Source organism: Petaurus breviceps, unplaced genomic scaffold (assembly GCF_028583685.1).
Source record: "Petaurus breviceps papuanus isolate PSGF00001 unplaced genomic scaffold, PetGlider_PUasm1.0 207, whole genome shotgun sequence".
NCBI classification, from domain to species: domain Eukaryota; kingdom Metazoa; phylum Chordata; class Mammalia; order Diprotodontia; family Petauridae; genus Petaurus; species Petaurus breviceps.
Window position 1 is genome coordinate 32,674,764 of NW_027185850.1, and position 16,954 is coordinate 32,691,717.

The 16,954-nt window shown below is 46.4% G+C and overlaps 2 protein-coding genes across 2 annotated transcripts in view; one reads left to right on the plus strand and one right to left on the minus strand.

Moving 5' to 3' along the window:
- Positions 1 to 4,738, minus strand: part of LOC138165083 (putative RNA polymerase II subunit B1 CTD phosphatase RPAP2) — a 74,429-nt gene extending 69,691 nt beyond the window's left edge. The window contains exons 1-2 of the mRNA XM_069093228.1: positions 4,562 to 4,738; positions 436 to 481 (exon numbers count right to left, since the gene is read on the minus strand). Of these exons, the coding sequence (XP_068949329.1) occupies positions 436 to 481; positions 4,562 to 4,637 (122 nt within the window). The 5' untranslated portion in view covers positions 4,638 to 4,738. The remainder of the gene's footprint in view (positions 1 to 435; positions 482 to 4,561) is intronic.
- A 451-nt stretch (positions 4,739 to 5,189) lies between these two features.
- Positions 5,190 to 16,954, plus strand: part of LOC138165084 (glomulin-like) — a 45,014-nt gene continuing 33,249 nt past the window's right edge. Inside the window, exons 1-5 of the mRNA XM_069093229.1 lie at positions 5,190 to 5,291; positions 7,127 to 7,209; positions 7,583 to 7,708; positions 13,680 to 13,799; positions 15,679 to 15,787. Of these exons, the coding sequence (XP_068949330.1) occupies positions 7,171 to 7,209; positions 7,583 to 7,708; positions 13,680 to 13,799; positions 15,679 to 15,787 (394 nt within the window). The 5' untranslated portion in view covers positions 5,190 to 5,291; positions 7,127 to 7,170. The remainder of the gene's footprint in view (positions 5,292 to 7,126; positions 7,210 to 7,582; positions 7,709 to 13,679; positions 13,800 to 15,678; positions 15,788 to 16,954) is intronic.

The window sequence follows — 16,954 nt, forward strand, 5'->3', positions numbered from 1 at the left end:
CCCCAACTTCATTCAAGACAGTTCTTGTCCTACTTCTCCCACACCCTCTCAGGCCTTAGATTCTCATGCATGTCCTCATCCATAGCCAGGTTGGGTGTCTCCACCCCCACCCTGGAGAATGAAAATTCCTTGAGATCAATGAGCATTTTTCATTTTGTCTTTGGCTCCCCAATGTCTTGCAAAGAGTGAGCACTTAATAAACTGTTTGAGCAGGTGGCAGAGATGGGTGTGATTTTCAAAGACTAAGCCCTCATGTACAGAGAGAGAACAGCAACCTTGAAGCTTCTCTCAAACACAAACTTATTTCCTTTAAGAAAACTCCCACTATAGTCACAACACAAGATTCAAATATAATAGTAATGCATGATGATAGTAATTAATGTTACATTATAGAGGACAAATAGACAAACAAAAGGAAGCCAGTAATTGCCATACCTTCTAGAAGCTTCTTCACTTTTCGAAGCATTTGTTTCTTTACTACCTGTGTGGAAAAAATACCTTATGAGGGTCAAGTGGATGCCAAGAGCACCTCGGGGAGGGCCCTGACAGAATAAAGCCAATCAACTGTCTTCTTTCCTTCTTTTCATTCATCTCCTTCATGGCACATAATTTCATAGTTAAGATACAGATACAGTAAAATACAGTGTGTGTATATATATATATATATAATACAGTAATAAGATACAGTAAAAAAAATTACCAAAAGGTAAACACTGGGTAATATCAAACTGAGATAAAGGGGCAGGAAGATTTTAGTATGAAGGAAGGGTTGGAAAGCAAAGTTTTAAAAACAATAACCACTTCCCTGAAATAAGGATAATCTAAGGATAGCCTTTGGTGTTCAAGTGGTTTCCAAACATCAGGGGTGTCAAAACTAAAACAGAAACAGATTCCACCTGTCAAAAATTGACTTGGAGAACCACACATTAACATTATTTATGCTGTATTGTGTTTTTATTTATTTTGTTAAACATTTGGCAATTAGATTTTAATCCAGTTCAGGTCTCAAGATTGTGGCCTGAAGAGTTTTGCCACATAAAGTCAAGGGATGTGGAAAAAGGAGGGCTCCATCATTCTTCCAGTAGAACAGAAGAACAGGGAACAGAGGGATCATTTTGATTTTGTCTTTATCTTCCTCCTCCACAGTGACTGATGCATATGTAGTGAGCAGTTAATAAATATGGTTGAATTTAAATTTAGGTGGATACCCCAAGGACTATTTATAGAAGAACAAGGCCAAGACAATAAGAGTTTGGCGTGGATGGGTTGGGATTGTGCCCTATTAGGGGAAGAGATCACAGAGTTATAGCCTACGCTTGGATTCAGAAAACCCAACTTCATAAGTTGTAGTAGGACGGCTAGCTAGTTGTCTAAAAAAATCTAAAGGATTTAGGGACCTGAAGGCTCACTAGCATTCCTCATGTGCAAGGCCACTGCGCTGGAGATACAAAGGTGAAGAGCACCTGAAGGAGGAAATAAGGACCAGACTTCAGAAGTGTAAGCTTCAAGATGGTGCCAGAGGAGGATCTGCTGAAGAAGGAGGAACATTCAGCCTGAAGACCATAAGAACTTGGGGGTCAGTGACATCTGTTTCACGTGGAAGAGGAATTGGGGAGGTGTGTCCTTCCAAGTGAGAGGTACTCAAGCAAAGGAGAGAACAGTTTCTGGCCTTTCCGATCTCTTTCAACTCTGTAAACAGCTATCTTTATTTTTCTGTTACTCAAGAGAGACACCTCACTCCTGTTAGAGCTATTTCCTTACCCTCCAATGCTGTTTTCACTGCCTGAAAATGCCGTTCCTTCCACCTAAGACACAACTATCCTTTAAGGCCTAATTAAAGTCCTATCCCTTCCATGAAGACTTTCTTGGCCTGCAGTTAGGAAGAGCTGAGTTCAAAACTAAACTCAACCTGCTGCCTTACTTTCCTCATCTGTAAAATGGGGACAATGACAGCACCCTATGACCACCTGCACACCCTCCCATTGTTGTGAAGATCAACTGAGTTAGTATTTGTAAAGCTTTGAAAACCTTAAAGCTATATAAATACTATTGTTGCTGTTGTTATTCAAGTCCACAATGAGCTCTGCCTTCTCTAACTCTAGATCTTTCTGAGGAAGTGTAATGGGAATGTAAATTTTAAAGATCTTCCCTGCCCCTAGGCTAAAGTGCACCAGGAGCCTGGGGTGGGAGGCTTGTTTTTCAGTAGATACTTTTTGATTGGCCAGTGGGTCAATAAGGTTGTAACATTCTCTGAGCCAGGAGAAGGCTATATAAGCCCTGATGTGAGGCTTTGTTTTGGGGCTCACTTTGAGAAGTTTTCTGTGATTTGATCTGGATTCTGGGAAGCCGTTGACCAGAGCCCCCTGGCTTTGAAAAACCCAGATGTTGATTTGGTATGGATGTAATGGTTAGACAGTCTGGAAAGCTGTCTACTTGATCTGTTTCTGTCTTGATAATTCTGCCTGTATACTTTGAAGTTCAGGGTGCTGACCTTTTTCCCCTGAACGAGGTAAACAATATATCTTTGATTAAAGAGAGCTTGTTAACCCATTTTGAGTTGCTTTCCTTTATCAAAGCAGATACAAGAACCTGTATTGGCAGCAAACCCTGAGGATGCTTGCTGCTACAGGAAGTTGGAATAGCCAGTCTCTAAAGTCCCTTCTAGCTCCCTAAATCTGGACCTGGAGGGTCAAAGACAATCTCTGAATGACCTCAGGCTACCACTGGATATATTTCCCCCTTGGTTTGGCCCCCTACCACAAGCTACCCAAAATTCTCTATCACCATCCCACTCTCCTTTTCACTAAAAACAGTACCAAGATAAATTCCCTAAGTGGACAGATCACAATCACGTGCGAGTGATTGTGGTTAAAGGGATTTACACCTAGGTGTGAATGACTAATAGCTACAGGCATTTGGTTAACCCAAATCCTCAAGGATCTCAAAAAAAAAAAAAATGAATAAAGGCCCTTGCCCATCTTTTCCTTCCTACACACAAGAATGGGTCAGTAGCTTGCCCCACCCCCACTCTATGCTCCCTCTCAGGGTCACTCAGGTCATCCTGACTCCAAGTGAAGAGCCCTATCCTCTGGGCCACCAGCTGCCCCTCTCCAGGGCCACCAGCTGACCTGTGTCTGTCCAACTCCCTGGAGCTTGCATCCTCTCCCAAGACTTCCTCACTTGGTAATGCCCTGTTAGGAAGAAGTAGAGGTCCTAGGAGAGAAAAGGGGTGTGAGACTCTTTAGAGCCCCAGAACTCTTGCACTCCCATATAGGACAGTCCAAAGACACTGTTCTCACCCAATCCTTGCCTCAAAGGCACCTCTCTACAGGCCCCCGGATGGTGGCCAGAACTTACTATCATGACCTTGGGCAAGTCCATGAGCTGACTTGGGCCTCAGTTTTCTCACCTATACATGGAAGGAGATGGACTGTGAGCCTCTGAGGCCCTTCCAGAATGAGATCTATGATCCTATGATCTCATAGACAAGGGAAGGCAGGAGGGTACCAGACATAGTATTCCTCAGACGGTTTCTCAAAGGGGACAAGGGTAACCTCTAACACAGACAATCTTCTATGGGGTGGGAATGGGCTCTAATGCCTTTGGGAAATGACAAGGGTCCTCTAAAGTGAGGATGTCACTCTCAGATAGTGAAGGTTCTAAGGAAGGGTGGGGAACCCCGGCCCTTTAGGTCCTCAGGTGCAGCCCTCTGACTGAATCCAAACTTCACAAAATAAATCCCCTTATTGAAGTTCTCTTCTAAAAAGATGTGGAAGGGGAGTCCTCTAAGGGGAGAAATGGTCTTGATTACTCCTGGGAAACTTCCATCCCTCCAAGGGGCAGGGGACTCTCCATCCTCTAAGATGGGAGGGAAGAGGCTGAGTTCCTTTTGGGTGACTGTGCAGTTCTCTAGGAGCGAGGAGGGTTTCCTCTCTCTGAGGGGTGGGCGTCCTCTCTGGGGTGCAGGGTAGTTTCCTCTAAGGGAGGATGGGCTGGGTTGTCTTTCCAAATTTGTATAGTCCTCTAGGAGCAAGTTTCCTTTCTCCAAAGTGGAGTTCTCTCTCTAATAAGGTGACCATGCTTTAAGGGGGGTCCGCATCCTCTAAGGACGCTCCCTGTCCTCCAAGGGGGGGTCCGCATCCTCTAAGAAGCTCCCTGTCTTCCAAGGGGGGTCTCCCTCCTCCAAGGGGGTTCCTCTCTCTAAGCGGGGGTCCCCATCCTCTAAGGGGTTCCCCTCCCTAAGGGGGTCCCCTCTCTCTAAGCGGGGGTACCTCTCCTCTAAAGAGGGACCCATGTTCTAAGGAGCTCCCTGTCCTCCAAGGGGGTTCCTCTCTCTAAGCGGGGGTCCCCACCTCCAAGGAGGGATCCATGCTCTAAGAAGACTCCCCATCCTCTAAGGGGTTCTCCCTCCTCCAAGAGGGATGGCAGGGCCGCCCGGGGGAACCGGACTAGCCCCACCTCCCACAAGGCGCAGGTCCCTCTACCTCGGCGCCTCCCCGCGGCCCCTCGTGGGGCGGCGCGGGCGGCGTGACGTGACGCGTCCCTGGGGCCCAGCTCTTACCTGCGCCTTTACGAGCCGCTCGGGAGCTCCTGCTCCGGGGACCGCCGCAGGCCCGGGGCCTCAGCTCTTCCTCCATGACTGCCCGGCAGCTCCTCCCCCTTCCCCAGAGCCGCCAGGGACGACGGTTGGGGGCGGGGCCTCAGCTCGTCCGCCATGACGGCCCCGCCCCCGATCCGCCTCCGCCTCCTTCCCCCAGAGCCGCCTGGGATGTGCGTCAGGGGCGGGGCCTCAGTCCATGACGGCCCCGCCCCCGGCTCCTCCTCCTTCCCCGGAGCTCCGGGGGGCGGGGCCTCAGCTCGTCCTCCATGATGCCATCACCGGCTCCTCCTCCTTCTCCCCACTACAGCCGGCTAGGAGGTGAGGCAAGGGGCGGGGTCAGGGCGGGTCCTCAGCTCCTCAACCATTGACTGTCTCACTGAGGACTCCACCTCCTCCCCCGCCGCGGGACGTGAGACGTGAGGCTGGATGGGGCGGGGCCAGAGGCAGAGCCTCGGCTCGTCCTCTAAGACGACCACGCCACCGGCCCCTCCTTCTCCCCTTCCCAGCCTGCCTGAGGTTCGCTGTGCAGATGGGGGCGGGATCCGGGGCGGGGCCTCGGCACCGCGTCCGTTGGCCGCTCCACCTCCTCCTTACGCCAGGTGGGGCGGGGCCGGGGGCGGAGTCGAGGCGGAGCTTCGGCCCGGCGGAGCAGAGGAAGAGGCCCAGGCCCGCCCGGAGAGTGTCGGGGCAGGTAGGCGGCAGCGGCGTGGGTCTGGTCGCTGGGGAGAGGGCGGAGCAGGGCCTTAGCCCCAGGCCCGCGGCCTGCGGTTCGAGTCTGCAGACTTGGCCCAGACGAGGGGGTGGCCGGGGCCGGATCCGGGGCACGCGGCTTGAATCTGGGCTGAAGCCACCGGGCCCCCAGCGGGGAGGCCGGGAGACGCGGGCACTTCTAGGCAGGTGACTTCAAGCTTTGCTCCTCAGTTTCCCCATCTGTAAAATGAGGGAGTCGCCCACTGCGGCCTCGGAGGTACCTTGGGGTACAAGTCCCCCGAGGCGCAGCCCTGTTCAGCCCTTCCTTCGGACCTCGCCCTGGCGCGCTCCTGCACACAGTAGGCACTTAGTTCACAGGTGTCGATTTCAGGCTCTGATCAATGTCTCGCATGCTCCGAGGCCCTGCAGGGGCAGGGCTCCCGTCGGCAACCGCAGGCGGAGCGTCTCTCACTTGCTTTTGTCTGTCTCTTCCCAGTGCCCCTCGATCCATCGATCGATCGACTGATTTCACACAAGTAGGAGAGCCTTCTTTTATTCGGTTTCCTTCCCAGCCAGGGATGAAGGTACTTAAAGCTCTCCGGGTCTCAGTTTCCTGCTCCGTAAACGGAGGGAGTTGACCCTCAGGTTAGGTGATCCTGAGACCAGAGGAAGGGGCCATGTGGGGGAGAATACAGGGATAAACTCTCGGAAGGCCGGGACTAGTTGCATTTTTTTGGTCTAAGTATCCTCAGTGCTTGGCCCCGAGACCCCTAATCCCTTAATGAATGCAGGTTGGATTGAATGGTGTGCCTTCAGAATCCCAGTGCAACTAGCTACCCTAGTGCTGATGGATGAGGAGGTTGCCCTGGGTGATTTCTAGGGCCTCTTCAGCATCTGAGCCTATGACCCTTTAAGGGAGGATGCTTTGATACCTATGACATTAGAATACTGGAATCTCCAATGGAATTGTAGAAGTGAGGAATCCAAGAATGATGGAGCCCCCAACAATATAGAGCAGGGCTTAAACTTTTTCCGCTCTTGACCCCCAGCGCTTCTTAAACTGTATGTTGGAACCCAGTATGGGGACGAAAACAGAGAGCCAGAGTGCTGAATTAGACCTGGGATTTCGCAGTGTTTGGAATGAGCTACTGCACAATGCTTACTTAGCCTTTGGAAAGTGGAGACATCTCAGAAAAAAAATGCATTTAAATATGTAAATGTGGAACCGGAAAACGGTCATTTTACAATATGAACTCCTGTTATTTTAGCATCTTTAATGTTTCCATAGACTGCTAAAGTTCAGAGATGGTTTTTACTAAAGTCTTAGATTCTTTATAATGCTTAGTGCAGAAGTATAATTATATATACCTTCTCCTTAATGGAATAATAACATATCTGCATCAGTTAATTTCAGTGTTTCCGGAGGCTATGTGGTGGGTGTAGTGCTGGGGTGTCAAATTCTAGGCAGAACCAGAGTAAAAGGTAATTGAGAATTGTTTAACAAAATAAAGAAAAATACAATACAATATAAATAATGTTACTTTGTGGTTTTTCTGACATGGCCTGAAGGGATCCCATTCTATTGGAGTTTGATACCACTGATAAAAAAGGAGCATAGGGTCATGCTCCCTTTGGAGTCAAATCTCCTGGGTTCACATCCTGCCTCAACTATGTGACAATGGTCAAATCACTTAACCTTCAACAACCTCCATTTCCTGACCTGTAGAGTGGAAAAATAATAAATGTCCTATCTACCTCACAAATAAATAACGTGTGTAAAGTCCTTTGTAAAGCTTAAAGCAGGCTGTATACATTGAGCAATTGTTTTCTTTTTAGTGGGTCTCTGTAGTAAAGCTGAAATAAAAGTTGAAAACTCGAAAATGGCTGTGGAGGAGCTTCAGTCCATAATAAAGAGATGTGTAAGTAATTGTCTTTGAACAAAAATAGGTTTCTCCCTTTCACATTGTCATTTGCACAGTAGTACAAATAGTACACAGTGCTGGACATTGGGGTTTTCTCTTGGGGCAGGGTTGCTTTTTTTTCCCCCACTATGAATAAATATGGGTGGGGGTGGGGTGGGGTGGGAGGGGGGTCAGTGGCTTCTCTAGCTTTTTAAGGTTTTCTGAATTTCAGTACCTTGGCTTCTAAGATAGTTTATTTGTATACTATTTGGGCAAGTTATTAGTGCTGCCCTTCTATTTGGACAATGGGTGAAGATCCAGACTAAATTAATTCATTACATACACGTGTAAATGAATGCTAACTCACCTGGTTTTGTTGTTCTTTCTAAAGCAAATCCTAGAAGAGGAGGACTTCAGAGAAGAAGATTTTGGTCTCTTTCAGTTAGCAGGCCAAAAGTGTTTAGAAGAAGGGTACGTTGCTCAGGTATTAGACATTTTGGAAAATGAAAAGAACAAGGTAAGCCATCATGTTTAACTTTTTATACTTTATTAGGTAGAGAATAGCAGATACCTTGGGTAATCCTGCCCAAACGACTGAGCATTGCACGGGTGTTCTATCCTTAGTGTACATCTAAATAGCTAATACCATTGGGATACTGAGCTTAATAGCTTAAGCCTAACCTTCCAAGGTCATGCACAAAATCACATCTTGGTAAACAGTGTTTAAGATGGGGTTCAACTGAATTTTTTTTTTTCTGTTTGCTATGTAGAACTCTTTTAGTAATGATTTTAAAACAATTTGTACTGTGTGCTTCATAAGAAAAAATAAAATTCAGTTAAGAGCAAGGGTTCATCTTAAGTTGTTGAACAAAATTAGTGACATTTAGGTAGAGGGTTTGATGAATTTAGAGCTTAGGCTATATTTGTACTACTTTCATTGTACAAAATATACCCCAGCTCCAATTTTCTGTCTTTAGGGACTCATCCAAACAATAAATTAATATTGTTCTCTTTTATTCATTTTATTTTTTTATTTTATTTTTTTTTTTAAGCAATTGGGGTTAAGTAACTTGCTCAAGGTTACCCAGCCAGTTATTTCTGGGTGTGGTGCTGAGTGTCTGAGCCCGGGATTCGATCTCCAGGTCATCCCAACACTGGAGCCGGTGCTCTTACTCGCTGAGCCACCTGGCCGCCCCTCTTTTATTCATTTTAAAGAAAGTCACTTGTGGGATAAAGAAAATAGACTCTTTATGGAAAGATTGAAAAAGTACAAGCACAGCTATAACTGAAACAAGAGGAAGTAATGTCAGGTGCAAAGGAGAGGTCCAGGTGAAGAACTAGGAGCAGTTTGAAGAGGGAGACATCATTCTTACCTGGGGGTAGAGGGTTTCAAGAAATGTTTCTTGGAGGAGATGGTACTTGACTTGGACCTTGGAGGAAGGGGAAGGGTTTCACAAGAGATTGGGTGGTAGGAGGGGAAGAGTCTATTCCAGGCATGGAGGGATATGGTGAACAAAGTCACAGTAGGAAGGGCAGGACGAGAATCCGAGAGAGTGTGGCTACGTAAAGGGGCCCATTGACATGTCTGGAAAGGTAGGCTGGGGAGGATCTCAGAAAACACCAGTATTAGGAGTTCACCTCTAGTTGGCAATATAGGAGTTCACCTCTAGTTGGCAATAGAGAGGTACCAGAGGTTTTTCAAGTGGTTGAATGATATCATCAGAATAGAGCATTAGGAAGGTTACTAGAGTAGCAAAGGGAAGGATGGACTGGAGGCAGAAAAACCAATTAAAAGACAATTATAATAGTTTCATGGATCCTTGTGGCAATTTGGAGAGGCCTCTCCTATTTAGTAAGGCTCTTTTCAGAGTCATACACGCATTCAATAAAATATATAGGATTACAAAGGAAACCAATTATATTGTAATACAGTTATATTGAACACATTTATATTGAAATACAACCAATTATATTGAAAATATTAAAAAAAAAAAGGTTCATAGACCTGGGGTTAAGAACTCCTGGCTAGCTGAAAGCAAATGAGGGCCTGAACTAGGGTAGTGTGCAGATGTGAGATATGTGGTGGTGGAAGAAATGATGGGATGCAGCTGGGTAGGTATGTCCTAGGTGGGAAAGAGCCAATGATGGAGGGTGATGGTACCATAAAGAATAAAGATGTTGGGGGAGGGATGGGATTCTGGGAGAAAAGAGGAAAGGCTCCATTTTGGATATGTTCACATTGAGCTTCTGGTGGGACAGCCAGGTGGAGACAGTGATATTATATCATGTCGTATTTCGTCCTGTCTTCTCTTACCTGCTGAGAGATCAAGAAGGATGAGGATGGGGAAAGGAAATCCTTGAGCTTTAAGGAGGTCGGTAGTGATCTTGGAGAAAACTGTTCCAGCATCGAGTTCAAAAATGAAAATCAGATTGACAAAGGGTAGAGGCAAGAACAGTGTGAAGAAGTGGAAGCAGCTGGTGTAGGAGGCTCTTTCTAGAAGCTTGGGGGAGTGAGGAGGAAAATGGAAGCCGATAGCTTGAGGGGGTGTTAGGATCAAAGGAAGGATTTGGGCTTTGTTTTTTGTTGTTGTTTTTATTTAGGATAGTGAAGGCCCAAGTATTCTTGTGGCTTGAGAGGAAGGAATAGTTAGAGAGGAAGAGATTGAAGATGAATGAGAGAGGGGGTGGCTGATGGAACAAAATCCCATAAAGGATTGTATGAGATCAAGTATAGAGGCCTGTAGGGTGTCTTGGCCAAGAGAAGGACCATCTTTCACCCTGACATTGCGAGAAAAGAGGGCATATTGGCCAAGGCCTTGAAAATAGGGGCCTTAAATACTAAGCAGTCTCTCCTGAGAGCCTGGGAAAATGCTCTAGCTCAGTGCTTAGCCCTCCCTCTGAAACCTTCTCTGTCTCACTACCCGCTGATGCATCTGATCCCTGATGAGCTCTGTTCCTCTTTGACTTTCTGGAGACTAGGGGTCAGAGTCCCTTCTTTTCTCAGTTCAGGTGAGACAAGATTGAACTTAGAAAGCTCCAGTATGTTAAGGAAAATTAAAAAAAAAACTGCCCCCATCATGATGATCAATAACTCACACATGTACATGTTTCATGTTTGCTAGCTCTCTCAAAGAACTTCCATTCAGTTTGGCCCTGCCTGACTGGGCCTTGAGGCTCTATTTCCAACTGACTTTATTTTGGGGAGGCACAGGTGTCCTCAGGCACTGGGATCCTCATCTTATTTGCTATAATGAGACCAGGGCCCACTCCCCCTGAGGGAGCCAGGAATGAAGGAGAGTGTAAAAATACAGAAGAAAAGGAAAACATGTTGGGGGAACCACAAGGGGATGAGATCAGGAGCACAGGTAGGGAAGTTAACCTTGGAGAAAGGAGCTGGCAGAAATAGAGGTGGGAATGAACAGGATACAGACGTCTGAGATTCTGAGGGCAATCTCCACTTTCCCAGTGAAGCGGTTTGTCTGCTGAGATCAAAGCCATAGGAACAGAGCTGAAGGTTGTAAAGGGGGGTCCTCTGAGCCAGAGGGGAGTCAAAGAGTAGAGATCAATGGCGAGGGTCCTCCTGAGGTTAAGCAGTGTTTCTTGGCATCATTTCCTTCAGGTGATCCTTGTATGGCAGGAATGCGAGGTCCCCCTTCACCATCCTTATTGCCCCCCATGAGACTTCCAACTTTTGAGTGTTCTGACCTAAACTTGATGCCTAGACCTGACCCCCATACTCAGGTACAGGCCAGCCAGTGTAAAGGACAAAGGACTATCACTGTCTTGTTCTGGAAGCTGTGCCCAAGATTATATTAGCCTTTGGGCTGCTACAGAACCTGTCTGACTCCCATTACATAGTCCTATTAACAGTCCACTAAAGCCTCCCAGTTGTTTTTTTCAGATAATCTACCATCTTGTTCTTGTGTTTTTTTGGGGGGGATTGCTTTTTGGAGGGCGATTGGGGTTAAGTGACTTGCCCAAGGTCATACGGCTAGTTTTTTGTGTTAAGTGTCTGAGGTCGGATTTGAACTCAGGTCCTCCAGACTCCAGGGCCGGTGCTCTATTCACTGCGCCACCTAGCTGCCCCACCATCTTGTTCTTGTGAAGGTGATTTTTTTTTTGACCCCAAGTAGACAACTTTATATTTTTCCCTACTGGATTTCATCTAATTAGATTTAACTTAATGTTCTAGCCTATCAAGATCTTTTCGGATCCTGACTATGTCATCCCTTGTGTTAAATAACTTCCAGCTTTCTGTTATCTGCAAATTTAATAAGTGCGTCATCTATGCTTTTATCCAAGTCACTGAAAACAAAGTTCAACAGCCCAGCTCCTGGGGCCTTCTCCTGGAGACCTCCCCAATCACGGAGAACTAATAATGGCCCTCTCTTGGAGACCAGCCCCCAGTTTGGAATCCATCTATACTATGGATTGGTTCCACAAGGTAGAGTGAGATAAGCTGTTTCATCAAAAGCACCACTTAAATCTAGGTAAATTCTATCTGCAGCTGTCTCCTGAGCCACCATAGTAGAAACTCTACAAAGAAGAAATGAGGTGAGTTTGGCCTCACCTGGCTCTGAGGACACCATGCTAGCACTCCTTCTAGACAATCGCCAACCATCTCTAGAACGATCAGCCGGGAATGTTCCCCAAGCTCACTGGTCTGCAGTTTGCAGACTTTATTCTCTTCCCTTTTGGGAAACCACTCCTCTCTTTCTGCAGCTCTCTGCCATTCCACCTGATCTCTGATCGGCCCCTAAGTCAGGGGACTAGGATTCAGAAAAGGCAACGGGCACTGGTCCTTCACTGAGGCTGTCCATGCCTCAAACATACTTATTGGTCTTTAGCTGCCAGTTTCTCAGTTGGCATTTTTGTTCTGCCATTTCCACTGTTAAATGTAACAGGCAAGGGAAGAAAGCTTAAAGCAGGCTGGCTTCACTCTGTCCTCACCAATGCCCATCAGCCTTTCTTCCAGGGGATTAATTAAAAAGCTCCCATTGGTCTCAGTTCTGTGGTGAGTCAGGTGGGCCAATTCCTATTTGGGAGCAAAGTGCTTCCTCACATGAAGCACCCTTCAGTGCAATAGGCAAGCCTGTAAATTGGAAGAAAAGAGACTTGGCGGGGTGACTAGGTGGCACAGTGAATAGAGCACCAGCCCTGGAGCCAGGAGGACCTGAGTTCAAATTTGGCCTCAGATACTTAACAGGTACTAGCTGTGTGTCCTTGGGCAAGTCACTTAACCCAATTGCCCTGCCTTCCCTCCTCCGAAAAGCAAAAAAAAAAAAAAAAGAGTCTTGGCAGTTGGTACCTTGGCGTATAAAGGGGAAAATATTCTTCATGAGTTTAAGCACTTGCCATTTTTGAATGCTTTACACACTTGGCCCTCTAATACCAGCTAATGGAATCTCCCTTTAATTTTCACAGCAAAGAGTTTTTTTTTCCTCCTTTTGGAGGGCAATTGGGGTTAAGTAACTTGCCCAAGGTTACGTGGCTAGTTTTTTTGTGTGGGTGTTGTGTCTGAGGCTGGAACCGAACTCGGGTCCTCCTGACTCTGGGGCTGGCACCTTTACTCACTGCGCCACCTAGCCGCCCCTAACAGCAAAGAGTTTCAACCCTATTTTATAAGGAAAACTGAGGCCCAGAGAGGGTCCCATAATTACTTTGAAAGTAAGTTGTGAAACCTTATTCTCAATGAATTTGGCTTAGGGAGGGAATGACAATACACACTAAATAGGGTATCTCACTCTACAGGAGAGTAGGGGGGAAGGGGATGAGGGAGGGGGGATGATGGAAGGGAGGGCAGGCTGGGGGGGAGGGAAGTTGGAAGCACCCACTTTTGAAAAAGGACAGGATCAAAGTAGAGAATAGAACAAGACAGGGTTGGGATAGGACAGAGGGAAATATGGTCAGTCTTCCACAATATATCCACTATGGTAATGTTTTGCATTAGCTACACATGTACAACCTATATTGAATTGCTTATCTTCCCAGTAAGTGTGGGTGACAAGGGAGGTGGGGAAAGAATGTGGAATTCAAAGGTTTAAAATCAAATGTTTAAAAAATAAAAAATATATATATATATATTATTATTATTATTTTACATGTAACTGGGAAATAAGATATACAGGCACTGGAGCATAGAGATCCATCTTGCCCTATTGGAAAATCGAAGGGGGGATGGGGGAAGATATGAGAGAGAGCAGATTGGGGGAGGGGATATTCAGTGGGATCGCTGTTTTAGGGCGGTGGGTAGGGGGAAAAATGGGGAGAAAATTTGTAACTCAAAATCTTGTGGAAATGAATGATGTAAGCTAAAAAATTAAATTGAAAAAAGAAAGTCAGTTGTGAAGCAGTGTGTACATACAGCTTTTTCTTATCTGTAATAATTTGAGGAGAGTACTAAGAATAGCCGTATTTGAAAAGCATACCAGGAGACTTGGCGTTTTGGGGTTTTTTTGGCCTCACTACCTCTGAAAATGTATTTTCAGGTTATCATCAGGAGTATGGGTTGGAATCTTGTTGGCCCGGTTGTTAGATGCTTTTTATGTCATAAAGAAGAAGTTGACAAAAGAGAAAAATGTTTGAAAATGCTTGATTTGCTGGTAAAGGTAAGTTAGTGAATCCTTGTCTTTCTGTAATTCTCGTAAGTTTTCAACCCTTTAGTTCTTGTTATTTGGGACGAAATCTTTCATATCAAACAATTTGTAGACAGGATGAGTTTGTTCTTTTTTGGCCTCTCATTGATCCTGGTGGGAGAATCTTAGAACTGGGAGGGGCTTTTATGGTCAGCCTGTTTTTTTGGAGGCCCCTAGTGGTGATGGGCTTTAACAACATCCCCCGACCAGTCAGTGCCACACCCAGAACTTTTCCAGGCACTTGTCTCACTGGAACCACTGTGGTTAAAAATGAGAGGGGAAGCTGGAAATCACCCAAAAGAAGGTGAACAGGAGAGATTATGCCGTGTGAATGTTGGTTGAAGGAAATAGCAGAATTTAACCTGGTGAAGAAAAAGTGCATTCAGGAGCTTGTTTTGTTTGTTTTTGTTTTTTGGTCCAGACCTCTGACTTTATTGTGGTGCGTACCTACATGTATGGAAGCCCTTCTCCTAATGCAGATCCCTAAATCTCACAGTCTCGGGGGACTGTCTGGCAGCCAGGAGTCGGGCACTGTCTTTGTGGCTTCCAGGTCATCCTTGTATGTGCCGTCCCACAAATGCCTCTTGTGGGGTTCGTGTATTTTATGGTAGCCTTAGGGAAGAGGAGTCTCATTTGTTCTGCTTGGTTCCAGGTCTAGACCTAGATGGCAGTTTTGGGGAGGCAGATGTTCAGCATAAGGAAAACTTTCCTGTTAAAACTGGCCAAAATTGGAAAGGGCTGTCTCGCGTTAGAATGGAGCGGTGAGTTCTTCATCATTGAAGGTCTTCGGGGAGAAGTAGACCAGGACTTTTGAGGTTGTCAGTGGGATTCCTGGTGTGGGAAGGAGTGAAACTCAGTGATCTCTGAGGTTATCTTATAAGTAAAAATAGGGAGCAGACCACAGACCAGGATGTAGCTGGTAGCTAGAGGAGGGCTCCAGTGCCCTTTTGGAAAGGCTGAAAAAGTGCTAAGAGGCAATAGCAAGGCAGGCTTTCCATAGAAGCCTCCCAAGAGCAGCCAGGACCTTGGAAAAGGCAGTCCAGAGCAGGGGAGGAGGACCCTGCCTGGAGGAAGGGAAGCACTGTTCCTGCTTGCTGACTGTAAAAGGCCCCTTCTGAGGCAAGGTTAGTGAAGTCACAAGACGGGGCCAACCAGAAAAGAGTAGAGAATTGTGGTTGGCCAGAAAATCCCAAAAGGGAGAGAAGTAAGATCTGTAAGCTCTGGTCTGGGCCCCTGACCATGGAAGGGGCCGGATACTGGGAGCACTGAGGTCTTCGGGAAGTCTGTGGATGGGGGAAATTTAAGGCTCCTCCCCGGAAATCAGCTCCCATCCTCCACACCTTTTATCTTTATCTTGGGAGGTCTGTGTGTGCATTGAAGAGACCCTTTGTGAAGATGGGTGTTTTTGGTTTTGTTTGTGTTGTGATGATTGAGAACCCTAAATGCTGTGCCCTGCATAAAAACACACTCTTATCCAAATATATATTGATATATAGTCAGTATTTTAACAAAAGTTTGCATGGAGAATCCTGTTGCTGCTAAGCAAAGACATTTGTGTAGGTAACCCAGGGGTAGAGTTCTAAACTTAGAGTCGGAAGAACTGAGTTCAAATCCTGCCACAGACACTTACTGTCGGTGTGGCCGTGGGCAAGTCATTTAACCTCTCTTGGTCTCAGTTTCCTCATTTGTAAAATGGGGTTAATAATAACACCTGTTGACTTGTTGTGAGATTCAGATGAGATAGATGTAAAATGCTCTGCAAGCCTAAAGTACTATATAAATGCTTGGCATTGTTTGCAGACAGCATCCATGTGGTTGTAACCAAGGGGCTTCATGGTTCATGTCTTTGTAGCTCTGCCATCCAAAGGAGCTGCTTTTGGGTTTGCTTGAGCTGGTCGAGGAGGCCTCTGGAAATCAGATCTCTGAAGTCCTTCTTCTCTTATTTGTTCCACTGCAGACAGGTAATGAGCATCATGGTATCAACGTATGTAATTGTTTTAGCTCTGTAATTAAACTTGGTTCATTTAAGCCAAAAGCAAAAGTGAAATCACGCCTTACCCAGTAACGCCATTGAACAGAACTTGGCCAGGGTGAGGAGCGTCAAGGGCCTTATTTCAATTAGTCTTAGGCTTGTTGAATTAAGGGCAGATCAGACTCCTGTGAAGTAGTTACAGAGTGTGTAGGAAAAGCTTACTGCTTAGTGAAAGGCCTGATCCTGCCAGTCCTCTGCTCAGAGAGTTACCATGTGTTCCCTCCTCCCCATTGTCTGTAGGATAAATTTAAAACTCTTTAGCCTGGCATTCAAGGCTCTCTTTCAGTCTGGTTCTAGTCAGACTAGAATATTAGTTTGCACTCATTGCATCTCACCTGCTCTTGGCTTCATGCATCGGTGTAGGGACTCTGTCCACATCTACTGTTGAATTCCTCCTCCTTCGAGACCTAGTGGAAGAGCTCCCTGTTCCACAGAGCCTGCCTGGGGCCCTCGTCAGAAGCGATTCCCCAGTCGTCTTCCCCTGACCGAGTCCCTCATGCTCCAGTTGGATTTCTATGCCCTTATCAAATTCTAGTTTGTGTTATGGTTGTGGATGAGCCTTCTTTGTTCCTTTATTCTATTCTGAACTCACTGAGGGCTGAGGCTCATTTTTCAGCTTGTCTGAAACAGAAATCACTTTACCCTCAAGAATCCACTTTTTCTCCTGCCTTCTATGTTTCTGTCTAGGTTGCCTACAGCCCTTCTAGTTGCCCAAGTTCCACCCCCTAGGAGGCTTTATCAGCTCATTCCTCTTGCCTCCACCTCTAGTCGGTGCTAAGCCTTGTTGATTCTTCCTCCTCTGCATCTGTTATACCCACCTCCTGTTCTCTGCTCACATGGCCTCCGCTCTTGTTCAGACCCTCATGGCCTCTCCCTCTTACCTGGACTATGGTGAGAACCTCCTAGCCGGTCTCCCTGCCTCCAGCTTCTCAGCTTTCCAATCCCTTCTCCACACAGTGGCCAAATCAGTATTTCTAAAGCAGGTGTCACACCCCATCTCTGGTCAAGAAGCAACTGTTTCTCTCTCCCTCTCCCCACCCCTCCCTCTCACCTCCCCCCCTCTCCCTCTCTCTCTCTTTCTCTCTCCTCTTTCTCT